The sequence below is a fragment of the Talpa occidentalis genome, unplaced genomic scaffold (genome assembly GCF_014898055.3).
Source record: "Talpa occidentalis isolate TD23 unplaced genomic scaffold, MPIMG_talOcc4v2.1 talOcc4.5, whole genome shotgun sequence".
Classification (NCBI taxonomy): Eukaryota; Metazoa; Chordata; class Mammalia; order Eulipotyphla; family Talpidae; genus Talpa; species Talpa occidentalis.
Window position 1 is genome coordinate 68,975,294 of NW_023604861.1, and position 17,581 is coordinate 68,992,874.

General features: G+C 41.2%; 1 protein-coding gene across 1 annotated transcript in view; it reads left to right on the forward strand.

Moving 5' to 3' along the window:
• The window catches only part of EML6 (EMAP like 6), a 282,524-nt gene that overhangs the window by 100,948 nt on the left and 163,995 nt on the right, over positions 1-17,581 (forward strand). The window contains exon 2 of the mRNA XM_054687741.1: positions 15,059-15,218. Coding sequence (XP_054543716.1) covers positions 15,059-15,218 — 160 coding nt within the window. The remainder of the gene's footprint in view (positions 1-15,058; positions 15,219-17,581) is intronic.

The following is a 17,581-nucleotide window of genomic DNA, read 5'->3' on the forward strand; positions in this document are numbered from 1 at the left end:
CTCAACTGCTATGCCACTGGGGAGGCCCCAAACCACTATACTCTTAACCCCTCTTTTATGTTGTATGATGGTATTGATAGAATTTAGTTTCATACCAATAAAGGAATAGCATACAGGAATGATAAGATATGCATCCTGCTAGATATGTTGCATTTCTCTATTTTTCTAAATCACACTAAATCTCATTAGATGTACCACTCATCAAAGTTGTTCTGAAGTCCAGTTTGAGGGACACCTGCCCAAGTGTGAACTATCAAGTGCCCAGGGCTTACCCAGTTCAGGAACAGGGCAATAGGCAGTAATGGTCTGTCCACATTGCTATCACTTCTATTTGTCCTGTCCTGGTCACCTTGAATGCAAGGCCCTTTAGATGGTGTCATATGAGATCACAATCCTAGTAATATTCCAGTGCCAAGTGCAGCCTTGTACACCAGGACGGGAGCACGGGCATTCCCATCTAAGATCCCACTGCCTTCAGGCCTCTGTGTACAAATGAAGCCTCCCTTTTTCTTTTCTTCCTCACTGGTGAACAGCCACTGAGTCCGGGCTACTCTTTCTTCTAGAAAAGAGCGCTCTCCCTCTGCCCTCAAGACAATGTAACCTGATAAATCACTAAAGCAGCCTGGGAAAAAATGAAATGAGGCTTTCAAATGTAAAGCCAATTAAAAAAAAGTATATGACATTAAGTTCACCACTTGAAACTTTGAATAACGCTATAATAAAATGTTCAATAAAGTCAGAATTATGAATATTTTTAAATACTGCACTTGGAATAAGTATACTTAAATACATGTTTTTTGCCTTCAGAAATCAAGAATGACTAGTGATTTTTTTTTGTTCAACCTCATATGCAAGGAAGGCTACCTCTTTTTATGACCCCATTAATTCTCATTTCTCCCCACACAACATATTTGGAAATCTGCCTGATCTTGTCTGACATCAGAAAGACATGTTTTTGCCTTCCTGGCATGCTGGAGAAACAAATCAATTCCTTCTCACAGATAGGGCAATGAAAGCTCTTCTCTGCAGTGCTTTCTATTGCTATGGTAACAGAAGATGGGATTTCCTGATGGAACTAGATTTACATGTACACAGAGAAAAGCAGTTATTTAAAAGCTTGATCCCTTTTTTGTTGTCATGTGTACAGTCAATCAATGTAATAAACTGACGACCACAGGAAAAATAGAATGACACCAAATCTTTCATGAAGGTGTGGAATAAGACTGGCATTGTGTTAAGACTCTTAATGAAAGGGAATCAATTTTTAAAGATTTAATATAGTGACATTGCTATTATAGTTATAAGAATTTGCACAATTTGTGAAGATTTTTAGAAAAGCAAAGAAGAGATTTGGGTGTTTGAACTCTCAGATGGCAAATAGACTTAAATTATAAATAAGTATTATCAAACTTCCAGTCACAGGATCACAACACAATGACATGGTAAAGAAGATGGTGGGAAAACAAGAGTGAAAAAGATATTTGGTGTAAGTCTTGGTAATTTCTGCTTCGGCAATTTTCTCCATGGAAGGACACATGGAGGACCATTTCTGATCAAATTATATCAGATGGAATTCAACTGGTGCAGTTCTGTCCTTTATAATCCCTTGCAAGGTTTAGAAGATTGACCCTCCTGTGCCCTGTTGTTTGGTCTGAAGGTGTTACTATAGGGTAGCTTCTTTGCTTCAGTGCACCTTTGTGGAAAGAGCAAAGAGCAGTTTTGAAGTATGCAGCAGAGGACAAACCCAGTTCTCTATGAGGATAATACACACATATCTGTCACTTAAATGCTTCTGAGCTAAAATTTCAAATGTTGGGATTTGATGAAAGTAAATCCTGTTCAAAATGATTTTTTATGAGAGAGGGGCGGAGCAACATGGCGGCGAGGAGACGCTGCGAGTAAGATCTCCCATTAAAAAAAAGTGAATAGGGAGGAAAAGCGGCAGGTCCCAGTGAGAACCGGGACACGGAAGATAAACGGGTGACTCCAGCAAACTGCCCAAAGAAGAAAGTGGCCATAAAAGAGGACCAGAAGGGAGGGAAGCGCAGAACCCTGCTCCCCTCCCCCGCCCACAGAGGCGGCACTCTCCGACCGGCGGAGAGGAGGAAACAACAAACCAAAACGGCCAACGAGAAAAACGGACGCAGCAAGCGGGACTGTGCGTGGAAAGGAACTATTGCAGCCACCACACCCCGTGAACGGGAGCTGAGGCGAACCCTGCAGGATCCGCCGCGGCGGTGAGCGAACGGCTCCGGGCGCCATTAGAGAAGAACAAAGACCCCGGGAGACGCGCACACAGCCCGGGCTGCCGGTAAGCTTGCGCGGATAGCGGCGCGCTCGGCGCGCTTGAAAAGCAAGTGCAGACCAGGATCGCGGCTGCCCAGGTCCCCGCGCCTGCGACCTAGGCTTGCGGGGAGACGACCTAGGCTTGCGGGGAGACGCGCGGAGGTCCTCACTGAGGTGAAGGTCCCTCCCTGAGTAAGCAGGAACCAGGCGCCCAGGCACGGGAGCAGTGCAAAAGGCGCCCTTCCCGCGCCACTGAACTGGGCTACAGCCCGCGTCCTGGAACTGAGGGCTTTGGAACTGAGACCCGGGGCACGAAATTCGGGGCGTGGGTTCCCCACGACGGTGGGGCACAAGGCAGACACAGCACCCCAAAGCCGTTGAGGTGTACCCTACCATCCCCGCTTTGCTCCCTGTCCCACGGCGTGGAAAATCAGCTCCCCAAGGGCTCTAGGAGAGATCTTTGGCGCCACCTAGCGACTTGTAGACAGCTCAGGCTCCTGAAGGAACTAGTGGCCAGCTGGGGAGTTAGCCCACACCCGGCCCCTTCCGAACAAGTAGTCTGAGCCCACAGGGAGAGCGAGCACCCACAGCCAGGGCAGACCAGGCACGCAGAAGAGTGTGCCTGACACCGGACGCGCAGGGAGTGTGTCCCACATCACCATTTTAGAACAGGGACATTTCTTCAGTAAAGACTACCTGCAGAAGGCTTCCTCAGGAGCCAGAGGTGAGCGGGGGAAGTTCGCCCACGCCAGACCCCCTCTGGCCTGCAGTCCAAGCCCAGAGGGGGAGCAGGAACCCACCGCCGGGGCAGACCAGGTGCACAGGGGAGTGTGTCCCCACATCGACATTTTAGGACAGGGACCTTTCTCCAATAAAGACTGCTTGAAACTGACAGATGACTCCAGGAGGAACCAGAGGGGAGAAGAGAAGCCCACCCAAGATGCCGGCCAGTCCCAACAACACAGTGTCCCAACGCATACGGCAAATTAGAAAACAGACAGTAGGGAGGAGGAGAACACACGCAACCTAGCAACTCTCCAGAGAAAAGCACACCACAAAAAGAAAACCAGCCCCAGATGGCAACGACAGTAACTTGGAAGAACTTCTGAGCCTTCCAGAAAGAGAATTAAAATTGCCGTGATTAAAAAACTGACAGAAGTCATAAAGGAAAACAATGATAAGGGAAAAATAATCAACGATCAGAAGAATGAAATTGAGTCCCTAAAGAGGGAAGTAAAAGAAATGCAGGAGATCAAAGAATTAGTGGAAGAACTAAAGAATTCTGGGAAAAGCAATGAAAGCAGAATTGATGAAATGGAAGAACGAATAAGTGCTCTTGAAGACACAGAAATAAAAAGAACCAAAACAGAAAAGGAAAGAGAAGTACGAAGGAAAAAGAATGAAGAAAGACTTCGGGAACTATCTGACTCCATGAGGAAAGGAAATATAAGAGTTATAGGAATACCAGAAGGAGAGGAGAGAGAAGTAGGAACAGAGAAAATATTCAAAGAGATAATTGAAGAGAACTTCCCAAATGTGAAGAAGGAGCTGAAAATTGATATACAAGAAGCAAGAAGAACACCAAACTTCCACGACGAAAGAAAAAATACAGCAAGACACATAATAGTAAAGCTCCCAAGAATCCAGGACAAGGAAAAAATAATGAAGCTGACAAGAGGGAAGAAACAGATAACATTCAAAGGAAAGCCAATCAGGCTGACATCAGACTTCTCCGAAGAAACACTACGGGCAAGGAGAGAGTGGAGGGACATAGTCAACAGACTCCAAGAAAACAGATGCCAACCAAGAATACTCTATCCCGCAAAGCTCTCCTTCCTCTTTGAAGAAAGAATATGGACCTTCCCAGACAAACAGAAACTCCGGAATTTCATTGCAACTAAACCCCCACTCCAAAAAATACTACAAGGAGTCCTAAAGCCAGAACCTCAGAGGGACGAATAACAATGAAAGAAGGCCAAAAAAAAAAAAAAAGTTATTAAAAGAATAAATAAATAAAATCAAAGGAAAGACAAACACAATGGCAAATACAGATGTTAACATATCAATATTAACTCTAAATGTAATGGACTAAACTCAGCAATAAAAAGACACAGAGTTGCAGCCTGGATTAAGAAACAAAACCCAACCTTTTGCTGTCTCCAGGAAACACATTTAGCTACAAAAGATAAAATAGGCTCAAAGTCAAAGGATGGAAAACAATCCTACAAGCAAATGGGCCAAAAAAGAAAGCAGGAACAGCTATACTTATATCAGATAAAACAGATTTCAAACTCAAAAAGATAAAAAGAGACCCCAATGGTCACTACATTATGATCAAGGGGACAATACTTCAAGAAGAAATAACACTCATTAACATATACTCACCAAACGAAGGAGCACCAAAATATATCAGACAACTGTTGTCTTCTCTGAAAACAGACATCAGAGAAAACACATACGTAGTGGGAGACTTCAACACACCACTATCAACAATGGATAGATCAACAAGACAAAAAATAAGTAAAGAAACCAAAGCTCTAAATAAGGACCTAGAGCAATTGGGCTTAACAGACATCTATAGAACACTAAACCCCAAAAAAACGGAGTACACATTTTTCTCAAGCGCACACGGATCATTCTCCAGGATCGATCACATACTGGGGCACAAGACAAACATCAACAGATACACCAAGATTGAAATCATACCAACCATCTTTTCTGACCATGAAGGCATCAAACTAGAACTAAACCATAAAAAGAAGGCAAGGAACTTTCCTACCTCATGGAGATTAAAAACCACACTACTGGAAGACCACTGGACTAATGAGGAGATCAAAGAAGAAATTAAAAAATTTTTTGAATTGAACGACAAGGAGGACACCAATATCCTAAATGTATGGGATGCAGCAAAAGCAGTAATAAGAGGAAAATATATAGCAATAGAAGCTCACATCAAGAAACAAGAAAGAACTCAAACAACCTAATCTCGAAGCTCAAAGATCTAGAAAAAGAACAACAAAAAAACCCCAAAACCAGTAGAAGAAAAGAAATAATAAAAACCAAAGCAGAAATAATGAAATTGAAACTAAAAAACAATCCAAAAGATCAATGAAACCAAGAGCTGGTTCTTTGAAAAAATCAATAAAATAGACAAACCCCTAGCCAGGCTCACAAAGGAAAAAAGGGAGAAAGCACAAATAAACAGGATCATCAATGAAAGAGGAGAAATCACAACGGACACAGCAGAAATCAAAAGAATAATCAGTAACTACTATGAACAGTTATATGGAAATAAGTTTAATAATCTAGAGGAGATGGACAATTCCTACAACTCTACAATCACCCAAAGCTAGATAAAGAAGAAATAGAACACCTAAACAGACCAATTACAATTAGCGAAATTGAAATGGTAATCAAAAACCTCCCAAAAACAAAAGCCCAGACCTGATGGATTTACAAATGAATTCTACCAAACATTCAGAGACGAATTAGTGCCTATCCTTCACAAACTCTTCCAAAAAATTGAGAAGGAAGGGACAATACCAAACACGTTCTATGAAGCCAACATTACACTAATACCAAAACCGAACAAGGACAACACTAAAAGGAAAACTACAGGCCAATCTCCCTAATGAACACTGATGCAAAAATCCTCAATAAAATTTTAGCCATCAGAATCCAACAATGTATCCATAAGATAATTCACCACGACCAAGTAGGATTCATTCCAGGGGCACAAGGATGGTTTAACATCCGAAAATCAATCAACGTTATCCAACACATCAACAAAAAGAAATATAAAAACCATATGATAATATCAATAGATGCTGAGAAAGCTTTCGACAAAGTGCAACACCCATTCATGATAAAATCCCTTGAAATTCTTGGGATACAAGGAACATACCTCAACATCATAAAGGCCATCTATGACAAGCCAACAGCCAGCATCATTCTCAATGGTGAAAAGCTGAAAGCAATTCCATTAAGATCTGGAACAAGACAAGGATGTCCACTCTCACCACTGCTTTTCAATATAATACTGGAAGTCCTAGCCAGGGCAATAAGACAAGAGAAAGACATCCAAGGAATCCAAATAGGAAAAGAAGAAGTCAAACTATCACTATTTGCAGACGATATGATATTATACATAGAGAACCCCAAAAACTCCACAGAAAAGCTAATTCAACTCATCAATCAGTTCAGTAAAGTGGCAGGATACAAAATCAACATGCAAAAGTCAGTAGCCTTCCTATACACAAACAATAAATCTGAAGAAGAAGAAATAAAAAAAACCATCCCTTTTGTTATTGAAACAAAAAAATCAAATATTTGGGAATAAATCTAACAAAAGAGATAAAGGACCTATACAAAGAAAACTATAAAACACTGTTAAAAGAAATAGAAGAAGACACAAAGAAATGGAGAGACATCCCCTGCTCGTGGATTGGAAGAATAAACATTATTAAAATGGCCATCCTTCCAAAAGCAATATACAGATTCAATGCTATTCCAATCAAAATTTCAATGTCATTCTTCAAAGAAATAGAACAATTATTGATGAAATTCATATGGAATCACAAAAAACCCCGAATAGCCAAAGCTCTCCTGAAAAAAAAAGAAGGGAATGGAGGCATTACACTCCCAGACTTCAAACTATACTACAAAGCCATAATCATCAAAACTGCATGGTATTGGAACAAGAACAGACATACAGACCAATGGAATCGAATAGAAAATCCAGAAATAAATCCACAGATTTATGGTCAACTAATCTTTGACAAAGGAGCAAAGACTATGCATTGGAGCAAAGAAAGTTTGTTCAATAAATGGTGCTGGGAAAACTGGGTCGCTACATGCAAAAGAATGAAGCTTGACCACTACCTCACACCATACACAAAAATCAACTCAAAATGGATTAAAGAACTAGACATAAGACCTGAAACCATAAAATATATAGAAGGAAATATAGGCGAAACACTACGTGATCTGCACATCAAAGACATCTTTACAGACACATCACCCAAAGCAGTGATAGTGAAGGCAAAGATAAACAGCTGGGACTACATCAAATTAAAGAGCTTCTGCACAGCAAAAGAGACAATAACAAAAACAAAGAGAAACCCCACCAACTGGGAGAACATTTTTGCACCCAACACTAATGATAAAGGACTGATCACAAAAATCTGCAAAGAGCTGATGAGACTCAGCAACAACAAAGAAAATAATCCAGTCAAAAAATGGGCACAAGAGCTAAAAAGAAACTTCTCTGAAGAGGAAATGCAAATGGCCAACAGGCATATGAAAAAATGTTCAACATCACTTGCCATCAGGGAAATGCAAATCAAAACTACCATGAGATACCATCTTACACCAGTGAGAATGGCACATATTAAAAAAACTAGCAACAACAAATGCTGGCGAGGGTGTGGAGAAAAAGGAACTCTTCTGCACTGTTGGTGGGAGTGCAAACTGGTCCAACCACTGTGGAGAGCTGTGTGGAGATTTCTGGACCTACTAAACATAGAGCTTCCATATGATCCAGCAATTCCACTCCTAGGTATTTACCCAAGGACACAGAAACATCAATTCCAAAGAACACCTGCACCCCTATGTTTATAGCAGCACTGTTTACAATAGCTAAGCTTTGGAAACAACCCAAATGCCCAAAAATAGATGACTGGATCAAGAAGATGTGGTACATATATACCATGGAATATTACTCAGCATTCAAAAAAGATAAACACATGCAATTTGCAGCAACATGGATGGCGCTGGAAGGGATCATGCTCAGCGAAATAAGCCAAAAAGAAAAAGAAAAATACCGGATGGTCTCACTCATAGCAGGAATCTAGAAAACTTAAATAAGGGACCAGGAAAATGAATAACTATAAGAAAGTGAAAATCAAAATCAACAAAAAACTATGAACCAGAGACAATTTTAGGGGGCGGGGGCGGGAGGGGAGGGATTGGGGTCAGAATGGGGGGGCTGCAATTGTATGGGGAATATAACAATAAAATTTATAAAAAAAAAAAAATAAATAAAAACAAACTTTTAAATGAAAAAAAAAAAATAAAGTAAATGTGAACCTGAAAAAAAAAAAAATAGTTTTCCTAAAAAAAAAAAAAAAAAAAAAAAATGATTTTTTATGAAATTCTTGAATTTTTCAGTCAGATGAGAGAAGAAGGGGATACCCTGATTGTAACTTCAAACCTGTTTATTAAATGAGTGCTCTATATTTACCATTACAGTGTATGATGCAAGTTTGTTAGATTTTTTCTTCCTCTCATGAAGTTTTTAAGTGCTGTTGAACTATGACAGACTTAAAATGAAAGTAAATGCCACTTGTCTGTGCTCTGGAAGCCACACAGATGATGTCACTCTATTACCCGGGTGAGAGGAGTGAAGTTTCGGGGAAGCTGATAGGAAAGTAAGGAATGGCAAAGTGATAAAAGGTCCTTCTCTGTTCAATCTATCTTGACATGGATAAATAAGAACACTGTGAGTCATTCTAAGCAACCATGTTGCATACAAGCCAGATAAATGAGGTTAGTGACTCTCAACTTACGGAAGGAGAACTAGATAACTGATAATTTTTATTCCAGTGGCAAAGGAGGTACATGGATAAATGCTGTATTGTGGGCTAGGAAGAGATGATTTAAAGATCAACATAAAGGAACTTCTGGCAAAAAGAAAACTTTTCAGTGCAAAATTTTTAATAAATGTGATAAATTTGTGGTCTTTAATATGAATTAAAAGAAGAATAATAACCAGAGTAAAAATATTCCAAATATATAGTGGGAAATAATGGGATAAATTGGGGTTGAATTGCTCATTAAGAACTTAGACTATTTTGAAGGTCTCTTTAAAGATTTGTCCAAAGCTTTTTTATTTCATTTCCCTCCTTCTTTAAGGAATTGAGAAAAATCAGGAATCATGGAATTACAGTAAGAACAACTGCCTGGCACCATGATTAAAAAGAAATTCTGGTTCCTTCAGAGCCCCATGAATCTCGAGCATTTTTAAATAGAAGGTGTCATCATAGCAGAAGATTTTCATTTATCTTTAAGTCATTTCTGAATCTAGGGGAAATGTGCTTATTCCTTTTTATTTTCCAGATCCTGTGTAGAACCTGTTACCTGTAGCTGTAGGAGAAGCAATGTGGCAGCTGTGATTGCTGGCCTCATTCATTCCTTCTTGAGCAGACACTTTGTTAGTGCTTCCTCTGCCCTGGGGTGTTCCAGGAACTGTGTGTAGAGTGCTAGAAACAGCACTTACCCTCATGGAGCATACATTCTAGTCAAATCCTCTCCTTCAGAGTCCTCAGGACTCCAGGTGTGGTGCTAACCTGAGGACTCTCCTTGGTTTCTCCACTAAATTGGGTGGAGTCAAGGCTCTAGGACTCCCAGGATCTGGCTCACAGTTGTGAAGGTCTAGTGCTGCCAAACTCTGTGAGTTAGAAACCTGGTTGCACAAGCTTAACAACTTCTGTAGACTTTAACATACTTGAGGTTTTCCTTAGCCTCAAGCATCTGAAAATTTTCTCTCTTCTCCTTAAATATCTCTACTCATCTTCTCCATCCCCTCCACCCCGTCTACGTCGAGGTGTAGTGCTGTCTTTCCCTGGTCCTTAACTGATCTTCCTGCCTCCTTACCTAATGCTTCCCCCATCTGTCCTTGTCACTGTGTCTAGCCACTTCTAGGGTTACTGTCCTAAAACATGAAACTTAGTTCTTGTGTCCTGTTAATAGTTGTCAGTGGTGCCCTAACTTCTAGCCCTACTTAGTAAGACCTTCAAGGCTGCAAGGTCTGCCTGACTGGCTCACTTCTGCTGTCTCTGTAAGACTTTAACTGTTGACATTGTCTTTTCAGATGGATGCCCTTGGCGCCTTGTCTCTCATATGAACTCGTACTCTTCCTAAAGTCCTTTGCAGCTGATGGTCACTCTGCTGGGGTTCGTTGAGTGAAATTCTTGAGTCTCTCTGATAAATGATTTCAGCAGAGTCCCGTGTTCAGCAGCACAGAGCAAGTTTGTAAAGAAAGGAAAGGAGAAAGGGGAGAATGCATAGAGGCAGACAAGAGTTCTGTAAGGGCAAGAAGCTGCTTTTTTAAAGGGGTAGGTTTATTAGGAAACAGAGACACCTGCAAAGACACAGGAAGGCAAAGAGCTGCATTTTGCCAGAGCAAGGGTTGTTCTTACATACTGATCTTTGAGGGGAATTTATTCCCTCATGGAGTTTTATCTGTTGTGGAATCTATCACTTGTAGGATCTGGTTGGGTTAACCTGTGAGGTCTGGTGATCTTCTCTATAACGACTGACATTTCTCCATAACCCACTTTCCATCTTTTCCATGGTTTAACGATTCATAAATAGTTTCTGTTCCCACATCTGGTTGCTGGCCTTGTGGAACTTTCAACCTCAATTTTCTGTTCTAAGCTTCCATCAACTCCATCCTCCAAATTGTTATTACTTGTTTACATATCTGCCCTTCCTTTTAAGGGAGGCTTCTTGAAAGAGGGGTAGTGTATTTTCTGTTTATCTATCTAAGGTGCTGTGCCTAAAATTTCATTGGTCCTTAAATAAGGGATTGTTGAATGAATGAATGGACTAAAACATACCAGTTTGTCAAAAGGTTTTCACACTTCTTCCATTCGCTTAGGTAATGACACAAATATGGCATTACATAAATTACTTACATTTTCTGGGATATCTAGATACCATCGAATACCCAGAGATATCCTGGCAAAATTGAGGTTGGGCACATCTTTTCATAACTTACTGGTCTTTTCTCACCAACTCTGAATGCTAAAGTACTCTACAACCTTAAAAGGTTTTAAAGTCTTTTTTCATACAATGGTTGCTTTCTTTTCTCAGGTGAGGTGTAGTCCTCATAGAATTCCCACCACCAATTTACCCGTGCAACATCACCATAGTCCCTTGTGCTCTTCCCACCCTCACTTTGGTCTCTCTCTCCCTCTCCCCTGCAGAATGTCTCTGATTTATAGTAAAATTTATATAACATAAAAAAATAAAACACAGCACCAATGGAAAAAAATAAAATTTAAAAAATAAAAAATAAATATATCTAAAAAGAACTGGACATAAGACCTGAAACCATAAAATACATAGAAGAAAATATAGGTAAAACACTATAAGACATACATCTTAGAAACATCTTTAAAGATTCATCACCCAAAGTAGTGATAGTGAAGGCAAAGATATACACCTGGGATTACATCAAACTGAAAAGCTTCTGTACAGCAAAAGAGACATTAACCAAAACAGACAGACACCCCACTGATTGTGAAAGAAATCTTTGCACTCCATCCACCTGATAAGGGACTGATCACAAAGATATACAAAGAACTCACCCGGCTCAACAAAAACAAAATAAACAATCCAGTCAAGAAATGGGCAGAAGAACTTAAAAGACATTTCTCCAAAGAAGAAATGCAAATGGCCAACAGGCATATCAAAAAATGTTCAACATCCCTTATAATCAGGGAAATGCAAATCAAAACCACACTGAGATACCACCTTACACCAATAAGAATGGCACATATCAAACAAAACAAGCAGCAACAAATGCTGGCGAGGATGTAGTGAAAAAGGAACTCTCCTACATTGCTGGTGGGAGTGCAAACTGGTTCAACCACTATGGAAAGCTGTCTGGAGGTTCCTCAGTCTACTAAAAATGGAAAACAGTGTAAAAAAAAATAATAACAGTACAAAACACAACAAAGCAAAAACAGACAATTACAAATCAGAAATATACTGCAAGGGAGGAGGAGGGAGAGGGATTAGAGGGAGGGAGGGAAGAGCACAGGGGACTGTGGTGATGGTGCATGGGTACCTTGGGGAAGGAAATTCTAGGGGGACTCAACCTGAGAGGGTGGGGGGAAGCAAATATTGTCTAAAAATTTTTTTTAAATATTAATCTTTGGATATCACAAAAAAAATAAATCCATCTTGTTCAATTTGTCAAAAAAATCTATAAAAAACTATATTTCAAAAAATTCCAAGTCTATAAAATAAAATAAAATAATAACAAATACCAACTATATCTTCCTTTATAGATTCGTTCATATAAATGCAATTGACTAATGAATCGAAATAAGTATATAGTTCATCTTCAAGTATATAGTGCATCCCATCTTCTCCCTGCCCTGCCCTCTGGACAGGCACTCCTCCCTGCTGGGCAGCCAAAGCCACGTGGGCACCTGTGCCTTGTTTGTCTTTCTGGGAAGCCACATTCCCCCAACTAAGACCAGGCTTCCCCTGCCTGCTGCAGCCCAGGTAGTGCTCACAAATGAGATTACTTCCTGATGGAGGGGCTTGTGTGAAGATGAAGGGAATGACTGGTCTGGAGCAAATTTCTGATTGCTGTAGCCTTGGGCCTTGGCAGGTACAGGATTCGGGTTCCAAAGAGTATGACAGATGCCTGGGTCACTGCCCCCAGGGCTTTGTCCTCCTGGAAGGTATTGGACCAGTGCAGTTTACTCCCCGGTGCTGACCTCAGGCAGCCTTATCCCTGCACAACCTTTACAGCAGATCTGGATTCTCAACACCTGTCCAGGCCCCTGGGGCAAAACCCTTGCACTCACTGTGACTCTTCATTGGGGGTGGGGGTTGGATCAGGACTTGAGGAGGATTAGGGTTTTCTTCCCACGTGTTGTGAGCCAGACTCCTTATTGATGAGCCCGGAACATTGGGCCTCTGGCACCAGGGCACCCAGGTGTTTCCCTTTCCAGAATCCTCTGCTGCCGGGTAGAGCTCCCAAGATCCTGAGTTCGAGCTTGATTTTGGAGGAGTGGTGGTGGTGTTAGATGTAGGGCCTGAGTCCATCGTGCTCTGAGTCACTCCAGTGCCCAGTGCTTGCCAGCTCATCCTCTCTGCCCACAATCTGGACCTGCGCTCCCTCCCTCCATGCACAGCCTAAATTTTTAGGCAGAATAGAGGGCAGGCCAGACATGGGCGCCAGCTGCAACCTGTTTGCTTAATGAGATAAACATCCAGGCTCTGGCAGAGCAGACTTCAGCTTTGGGGGCAGCGTCTGGTTTGAGGACCTGCAGAGTAGGACTCTGGGAACTCCTGCACTGCTTCTGCACCAGGTTGTAAGGGCCCTCCCTGGAAGGCCCCTGGTAAGGAGAGGGACAAAGAATGACACTAAGTCTCTTGGGAAGGTAAAAAAGGAATTCATTGGGATGAGGGTCACCGTGACAGCCTGTGGGGGTTGGTGGCTGCAGATTGGGGGACCACACATGGAGAAAGGGGAGAACCAGTAAGTAGTTTGTTTTGAAATGCACATGTTATCTGCAGAAACATGCATGTGTTGGTTGTATGTGTGTAATGGCTCTTATACATGTTAAGATGATAAAGAAACTTGAGTGCTTGCTCTGTGCCAGGTTATGGTACTAAATGTGCTGTATTTGTTACATAAATTTGTGTATATTAGTTCCATTTTACAGATGAGGATTCTGAGGTAAAAGACATCTGTTTATAGAAGCAGGTTGTCAGGAGCTCTAGCAGACAAATCCAGGAGTCTGTTTGCAGAGCTTATTCTCTTATTAAAATCATGCTGAAAATTGAAAAGGGAAAAAAGTTCTGCTTCTCTTAACTGTATAAACAGATGCTGAAATTGAAAAAGAAAATAGGAACTTGACCCTTTATTTTGTAATGTTATCTGCTAGATTTTTTTATATGGTAATATGTTCTTTCTGTGTGTTTTTTAAAAAATTTTCCTATCTTTAGAAAGGCATTCTTTTTTACACAATAAGTTTAAAACATTAGCATGATTTCTCATTTAGGAATAATAACATTTCTCTTAAATTCCATAGACCCCTAGAAATTCAAGATTGCTTTTGACAAAATTTTATTTTGATTAGACTACCGAAGGAAAATGCTACACAAACCACAAGCATAGTAATTTGTAGTTCTCTTGATGTCATAATGATTTCTGTAAAATAGAAATTTTCATTTAAAATACATAATCTGTAGCAATAAATACAGAAACAACATTTGACTCTGGAACCCCTTCATGCTTTGAAATCCTAATGAGGATGGTATCCAGAGCTTTTGCAAGCAGGTTTAATTAATTCTGAGAAGTGCACTTTCTCCTAGCAACAGCATTTTTTTTTCAGATTAAAGTCAAAAGCAAACTTAAAACCTGAGTAATATTTTCAAAATCAGTAAGTAAATATCATGACATAATGCAATTATCGAACCACACAGAAGATTTTCTTGTCACAGAATTATAATCATAATAGTGTCTGATTTTCAGGGTAATTGAGTAAGATAAGATGAAATTATTGTTAAACTGTGCTAAGCTTCTCTTTGCCGAAGTTGAGTCTATTTAGATTTATCAGGTGATTACTTTGGGGACAGTTCAGACTATTGAGATTGTGTTGTTAGATGATTAAAATGAGAAATGTTGATCTCAAAAAGCAGTCAGTCATTTACCAATAAAATGGGTTTACTTGGAAACAACAAAAAGGCAAATTGGAATGTGCAGTCTCATGGCAACATACATGTGCTTCCCTCGATAAAGCCAGTGCTCCCTTAGATTTTAGAGAGAGTGTTTTTAGACCAAGAGGAATCTTCCTTAGGGAAACAACATCACTTCCTGATGCAAGCCATGTGGGTCCTATGGTTTGCTGATTATGCAAATTGGGAATTCTAAATCTCCCCTCCCCACCTCATTGAAAGTATGTATTACTTTTACATTAACTTTGATCATTTGGAAGATGTGAAAAGAAGGCTTTTTCTCTTTCAGTCTTGCCTTACACCCAGATAAAATTCTCGTTGCAACTGGCCAAGTCGGGAAGGAGCCATACATATGCATATGGGATTCCTATAACGTCCAGACTGTGTCTATTCTTAAAGATGTCCATACACATGGAGTTGCCTGTCTGGCTTTCGACTCAGATGGACAGGTATGTATCTTTTCTGATTTCCCTTTTCTTTAATAACTTCTCACCAGTCATTTAGAATTACATGGCCTGTCGGCTCAAGGAAGTCCATCAACAATGCTGGCTCTGTTTGCAGCCTCTTTGCATCCTACAGGTTTGATCCTTTTATCAGTTTTGTTGTACTAACTGCCAGCACTGGAATCACCCCATTTTGGGTTCTCCCAGTCTCATCATCTGATTAAAGACTCCCTAGCAAGGAAGTCATGAACTCACTGATCCAGTCCATCTTTACCTAGCAATTCCACTTTGTCTTCTAGTCTTGGCTTCCTATTTGGAATAAGGGTTAGAACAACTTTTCACAAACCTCTAGCTCTTCATCCCCTTAGTTCCCCTTGCTTTCAGAATACAATATCACTTCTTAGTAATTCACTGAGAAGATTCTCTGACTCTAACTTGTTGTCACTTTTAATTCCTTCTTTCCCCTACCTATACCTTCCAGTTCAGGCTGTCACAGAGTCATGTGTATCTATTGGTTTCTTCACAATAGCTTTTTTTTTTTTAATAGAGGCATGTTTTATTTATTTGTTTGTTTGTTTGTTTTGTTTATACATGCACTGGGCACAGTCAGAAGCGCGGGAGGGTGAGAGAATTCACCGGAGCCAGAGCGGGGAGCAGAACAGGCAGAGGGACCAAAGTACACTGCTGAGGGGAGCAGTGGGCGCGGCAGGAGAGGTCTGCGCACCATGTGGGACCCTCCTCCAGTGGCCGGGGATCGAACCGGCGCTTCAGAGGCCGCGGGCAGCTTCGCAACCCAGCGCTCAACCGCTGCGCCACCGGGGAGGCCCTTCACAATAGCTTTTATGTTAATTTTCCCCTTTCCATTCTCTAAGTTCCAAACTAGTGTCATGTAACTGCCTTATTTTAAATACCCTCTTAACTAGTGTAAAGGGCAGGAATGACACAGTGCAGGTTTTCTGATCCAGCAGACCAGGTAAAAGAGGAGTCAGAGTCCTCAGTGGCTTTTGCTATTTAGATTTACCAGGCACATGGCAGGCAGGGGTGCTGGGGGGCCTGGAGGCTGGCAGTCCTCCCAGCCCCCAGCAAATCCTCACTCTATCTGGGCTCTCTGGTGTTCTCTCTGCTTCTCTTCTCTCGGCTCCGTTCGTTCTTGGCTTCTGCTGGCGTCCCCATGACACCGCCCTTATAAACTCAGTCTTGATGTACCCAGGTGTACCCACTTCAGGGGCCCACCATCAGGCATGCATTCAGGACCACAGGGTTCCCTCATCTATCCTAATGGCGGGAGGGCAGAAAAGCCTGATACTTTTTCCTTACCCTACAAATGATCTCCACATAGGTAATTTCTTGAAATACATCTCACCAACTGAAAAAAAACGTGTTATAACATTTTGCTTAGAACAACATATGTCTGGCACACCCATTGCATGAAGTCTATACTTTGCCGCTGGGCGTTCTATACTAGACAACTTTTTCTAGTCTTATTTTCACTATCTCCTTGCAATCAAATTAGGCTAGTCAGTGATATTCCTCTATCAGACCTTATGCTTCCACTCTTCTCATGTTGTCCTCGCCACCCCCATGTGCCCTACTCACTCTCTTTGCCCCTTAAATCGATTCATTCTTCAAAGACTCTTCCAAGATCTTCATGAAGCCTTCCCAGTCACCCCAAATTGTCTTCTTTCCTTTGCCTTCCAGCCACTCTTGGTAGAAAAGCTATGCAAATTTGTTATAGATATCAGTTATATCTCAATATTTTAAAATGTAATGGCAAAAGGACTGGAAACACAGAGGGAGCACTTCTGCTTTCACTGCTTTCACCTCTTCATTAAGGATGTGACTTCTCCCCAGCCTCTCCTTGTTCCTGGGCCACATCCTCTGTCTCTTTTGCCTTCTGTATTTCTTTTTTTTTTTTAAAGATTTATTTTATTTGTTTATACAAGCACTGGGTACAGTCAGAAGCGCGGGAGGGTGAGAGAATTCACCAGAGCCAGAGTGGGGAGCAGAACAGGCAGACTGACGAAGTACACTGCTGAGGGGAGCAGCGGGTGCAGCAGGAGAGGTCTGTGTACCATGTGGGACCCTCGCCCGGTGGCCGGGGATCAAACTGGCACTGCAGAGGCTGCGGGCAGCTTCGTAACCCAGCACTCAACCACTGCGCTACCGGGGAGGCCCTGCCTTCTGTATTTCTTCCAGTTAATTCCTTCCACTAAATTTTTGGAAAATTTCAGTAAATTCTGTAAGTTTATGACATGGAAAGACCTATGAAACTATTCCCAGCATCTTGAACAATAGAAATTTGCAGGAAATTGATTGGATTATGAAACTTGACCTGGTTTGAGTAACCTTTTTAACAGTTAACATTTACT